The sequence below is a fragment of the Oryza glaberrima genome, chromosome 7 (genome assembly GCF_000147395.1).
Source record: "Oryza glaberrima chromosome 7, OglaRS2, whole genome shotgun sequence".
NCBI lineage: Eukaryota > Viridiplantae > Streptophyta > Magnoliopsida > Poales > Poaceae > Oryza > Oryza glaberrima.
In genome coordinates this window covers 11019469-11024834 of record NC_068332.1, presented here as the reverse complement: position 1 = coordinate 11024834, position 5366 = coordinate 11019469, and the positions used below count along the sequence as shown (strand labels likewise).

At 42.9% G+C, this 5366-nt stretch overlaps 1 protein-coding gene across 1 annotated transcript; it reads right to left on the bottom strand.

The window, feature by feature from the left end:
* Positions 1 to 3722: 3722 nt before the first annotated feature.
* LOC127780180 (uncharacterized) lies at positions 3723 to 4385 on the bottom strand. The gene has a single exon (XM_052307128.1). It carries the CDS (start codon positions 4254 to 4256, stop codon positions 4020 to 4022), a length of 237 nt encoding a protein of 78 aa, XP_052163088.1. The 5' UTR covers positions 4257 to 4385; the 3' UTR covers positions 3723 to 4019.
* Positions 4386 to 5366: the final 981 nt, after the last annotated feature.

Below are 5366 nucleotides of genomic sequence, written 5' to 3'. Positions count from 1 at the left end.
TGCAACGCACGGGTTGGCGGCTAGTCAAATATAATGAGCGATCCGGAGTGCTTCGAACAAATAGCCTTTTAGTTTTCATTATTTCTGTAGTGTCTTTGAGACGCATGCATGGTTGTAACACACATTTTGCGAGCATATCGAGCTCATTTTTCTGTTAAATGCCAATTTATTACAGACTACTCTTGTGGGATTGTGGCACATACGATGGGTCACTGTGATATTTTCAAGTAACACATTAGGATTCTGTTACTATAGTGATTAGACATCATACAAAACATTGCACCTAGGGGTGAAATTGGGTCCTGGTGGGGTCAGATTTCAGGTACTCTTACTATAGCCAAATCCATATTTTATAATCAGAATCGGCCCGATATTGGTATTGATGAATAGGTATTCAAACACGGGTAATCTTGATCGCAAATACCGAACGAGTATGTACCAAGCTAGGTGTGTAATATATCGGTCATGAATACCGATCCAGGTATCAAGTCACACATGCAATTACCATTCAACCATGCAATATATCCCTAATACAACTAGATTAAGGCATAACAATAGCTAACCTATTAGTCCTTAAGATCTTAATTAGCAGGGTCACTAAAAATCGTTAACTACGTTACACCCTTACGTTTTAGCACTAGCTCGACATGTAGTAAACTAGTACTACACTACTGGAGAAACTATATTTGCTCGGTCGGCCAAAATTTACAATTACCCAGGTTCAAATAAAAACCAAGACTAAAAAGGATTTATGCAAATATTTTGGTGGTTATGTGCTGATGTAAACCATGCGGGCTAACTGGTACTATCCGGACAGTTTACGTACTTGGTAATACTTTTTTTACTCGGATAATCTATATCCACAGGATACTATATTTCTTCCCGAATCGGATCACGTGATCTAGCTCCAATATCCATATAAAAACTCGGTAGCGGAATTTATGACCTGAACCTATCCGGAATTGATACAGGTGGACGGTGGGAAATGCCCGTCCTTTTTTACCTCTAGTGCGAATTGCAGCCTACAACAGTATCCTGCCACGAGGGCACTCATAATACAAGCAATCGAAGAACAAGCAAGAACATGTAGAACAAGCACTGAATTGCTATAGATGAAGATGAAAGTTTCACTATATATGAAAAACACAAAATGGCGGGTTTCCGATTACAAGCAGACGTGCGGTTTAGCCAACACGCGCGCTGCGAGCAGGTAGCTAGTAGCTAACTCTAATCATCAAAACCCAAATGTTCTTGACGGCAGCTGAAGGTATAAGATGAGGGGGAGAATGACCACAGGGGTGTTGGGGACGTGCTCTAACTTTAGGACGCGCCCCTAATGGGCCCAACATTATACACAGTCCATTGGGCCTAAATGAGGTAATACACACTACCACATAACACGTGAATAGTGCCAGTTGGGAAACCCCTTAAGGTGTCGGTTTTACTAACCAGCACTATGGAGGCGGCACTGAAGATTGATCCGGCCCCAATCCCATTTTAAAAACCGGCACCTTTGATACTACTCGCGAGCCAAAAAAAAAGGCTCAATGCATCAGCTCAAATCGAGCCGATGCATCGAGCTCATCCATCCCGCATCACAGAACTCCAAATCAATCCCCAATCAAACAACATCACAACAAGAAACATTAAAGAACATCACAGAAATCTTTCACAAAAATCATTCACTATCATTGAAGAACATCACATAAATTATCACAGAAAGAGAGGAGGGAGGGCGCCGCCGCATGCCGCCTCCCGCCGCTGCTGCCGCTGGGCCGCCTGTCCCTGGATTTGGTGGAGGGGAGGCTCCGGCCACCGCTGCCCCCTTCACCGGCCAGCCGCCGGCCGCGGGCAGCGAGAGAGAGTCAAGAGGGGAGGGCGCCACCACCTCTCATCTTGCCACTACATCCAGCCTCCCCTCCGCGGCCGACTCCCACCTCCCCCCGCTGCCGCCGCTGGGCTGCCCATCCCATGCCGCCGCTGGGCCAACCCTCCCCGGATCTAGCGGAGGGGAGGGTGCGGCCGCCGCTGCCGCCTCCGCTGACCACAGGCAGCGAGAGAGGAGCCGCCGCATGCCGCTCCTCTAGCCACCGCCTCCGCCGCCGAGAGAGAGAGGGTGCTCGAGAGAGAGAGGGGAGAGAGAGCAGAGAGAACGAGAGAGTTCGATTGTGATTATGGAGAGAACGACTGATCGACCTTATCTCCTCATCCTTGACGCGTCGTGGTGGGGCCCACCGGTTCGGCTCATCCCGGCTCGGCTCAATTCGTAGGTGCCGGTATTTTTAAAAAACCAGCGTCTATAATTTATTATAGGTACCGGTTTTTAATATTAAAGGTTCTGGTTTTTTTAAAAAACCGACACAAAATAGAATAGGTGTCGGTTTTTAGTTAGAACCGACACTTATAATTACTTAAAGGTGATGGTTTTTTACGATTTCAACCCGCGGAGGTGGGAAAATATGGTGCCGGTTTTAACACTACCGGCACCTATAGTGGCGACACCTGTTTGATGTTTTGTAGTAGTGGCAGCATCGTGGGCAGAAAAGTACTCGATAGTAAAACGATGATTGTGGCCGCTCCACGATAGATATGAACATGAGGCTGGATCCATTTGAAAGTAGACTTAATAAGCTTTCCATGAAGTACTTACACACCCAAATCGGAGCTCGCATGAAGTCGTGGAGGCCGTCAGAATTTGGCGCTGTCCTGCAGTCCGAATCCACCCCGCGCGAATCCTCTCCCCGTTGGACCCCATTGTTCCTGAGTAAAACAAGAGTGCACGTATCTCCGGGGTATAAACAAGAGGAACATGCACTCAAGAATAAACTCACCTGATAGTTGAGTTGACGTGCATGAGTGCGGGTAATAGGACCATGAAGTTATACTTGTGGAGACGTGGATGTATTGATGGTGTTGATGTCCTCATCATGTTCTCATTGCTCAATTCGATGGTGTATGTATGCATGGTGATCTAGATTCTAATTAAGCAAGCGTTTTAAGATGGTGTTTGAATCTTCTGAAGATGAAGATAAGAATTAAGTGTTTCATGCAAAACGATGTGGTAATAACGTGTGATTAATTGAGTTTTAATTATTACAAACTTGAAAAATGGATTAATCTAATATTTTAGAAGAACTTCCATATAGAAAGTTTTTGCACGAAACGCATTGTTGAGCAGATTGAAAAACGTGCCACAAGTATCCAAAAGTTTATCCAATTTTTGTTGGAGAAAAGAATAGGGCCTAATTCATTCAAGTAAACCATTGATCACAATTGGTGACTAGTACTCAAGCTTGAATTCCTAGTAGCTCCCTTGTCCATTCCTTGCTCTGTTTTGTCTAATAACATGTGCCTGTACTGCCTGTGGAGACTTGGCCCTTAGACTACTTGATCTGCACTTCTGCAGTCTCCACTTGATCTGTTGATTACAGTTGCTAATTTTATAGCATTGCGGTATAAATATATGGAGATCAACCGTTGAAAATTTTCATCGTAGTTGCTAACACTTCCCAAAAAGTATGTCATCGTGATTATTTTTGTTTTGAAACGCGTGGTTAAATTATTTGTGTAGTTCATATATATGGATTGCTGATGCCTCTACAAAATCAAACAAGAATTAGTTGTACTATAAAAAGATCGGATCATCTTACCAAAATCATGGGTTGACGTGATCTCATGATCGATCAACTCATCTAGATATATAGTAAGTACCGTGCAGTTATGATCAACATTAATTCTGGTACGAAAAATTCATAACATTACCTAGCTATTTACTTAGAGACAGGTAGGTCACAGAAGACACACATGAATATAAAATATTGTTACAGAAGAAAACAGGAAAGAAAAAAGCAATAATTAAACATACTTCAAAAAAGATTCCGAAGGAAGGAAAATGGAACACAAAGAACACTAGCTATCACCACTGATATTTTTGTCGATTATCCATACACACACTATATTCTATAAATGCCCATCTCTACTATTTGCACACCACAAATATGCATGCTTATATATGTATGCTAATCGATCGGATCAGGTTTGGTGGAGTAGACGTGCACGCCGATGGCGACGACGACGATGGTGAGTATGCAGAAGTAGAGGATGGCGTGGACGAGGATGGAGAGGCCGCTGGTGCCCATGTTGCCCAGCTCCACCACCCTCGCCCTCGCCGGCAACTGGAACAGGAACCCCGGTGACAGAAGGATGAACAGCACCACCGCCGCGATGATCGGTCCCCAGTCGGTCGTCGCCGCCATGGCCACCCTCTGCACCTCTCTCACTCAAATTCCAGAGTACTCTCTCGTTTTGTTGCACAATTGTCGTGCATTCCACTGTTGAATTGGTTCAGTTGGCAACCTATGGAGACAGCGCAGTTAAAGCGTCCATGAAATTCTATCCTTGAGAAGCAAGCGTCCTGAAGACAGCAGCAGCTAGGAGAAAAAGGTGAAGAGTTAGCTTTGCTACTGATGAATGATGATAATGAGTAACCATGCACATGTACGCATCTTTGCACGTACGCTTTTTCATTTCTGGAAACAGACACGAGCACGGAAGAGATCCCCTAAAGCGCCTACATATATTGCAAATATATGCATGCTATGCTTTCAAGGTTAAATATGTAGATGCATGAGGACCATATACCTATACTTTCAGATAAACAACTATATATGTTTATATATGTTTAAGTACATCTTCTCCTATCATGTAGGAGAAACTATTAATCAGCATCTGGGAGCCTCAGAGGTCACAACATCTTTAGAGCTGGGAGCCTGGGACACCAGCGGAGCATCCAGATGACAGCAAAATAATTCAGACTGCATGTATTTACAAAATACGATTACAGCTTGAGGATTTATCCATATATAGTAACATTGCATGAATTTTATACATATTACGTTTGAAAAGAACATTCGAAGTCTGAATCGAGAATGAATAAACATTTGAAGCTAAAAACCTGGAAAATGATTAGGGTCAGGCGTCCGATCTAACCGAAAAAAATCGGACGCCCTTCCACCCCGATGCTGCAGTGCATGCAATATTAACTACTAATGATTTTTTTATTATTATTTTAGTCTCTTCAACTCAGTATATGCATCGTGTGATGTCAAAATCATCTTTCTAATTATTCTTTCCCACATGCTCCTAGCGCATGTTTATACTCTTTTATTTCACAACTTCAAATGATCTTATTTCATAAATTATTTATCTAATCTGAGATCCGATTATACTGTTATATTCGTTACAATTAAATCTTCACAATAATATGTTACTCGACTATATTCTGATGATTTTTTTTCAATGAATGTTTTAATGTTTCATTAGGTCATTTAGAATGTTGCACATTGTGTACTCGTGATGTTTCACTA

Bases quoted from the DNA above. Each gene is read 5' to 3' on its own strand.
- LOC127780180 (XM_052307128.1), bottom strand. From the start codon at position 4,256: ATGGCGGCGACGACCGACTGGGGACCGATCATCGCGGCGGTGGTGCTG.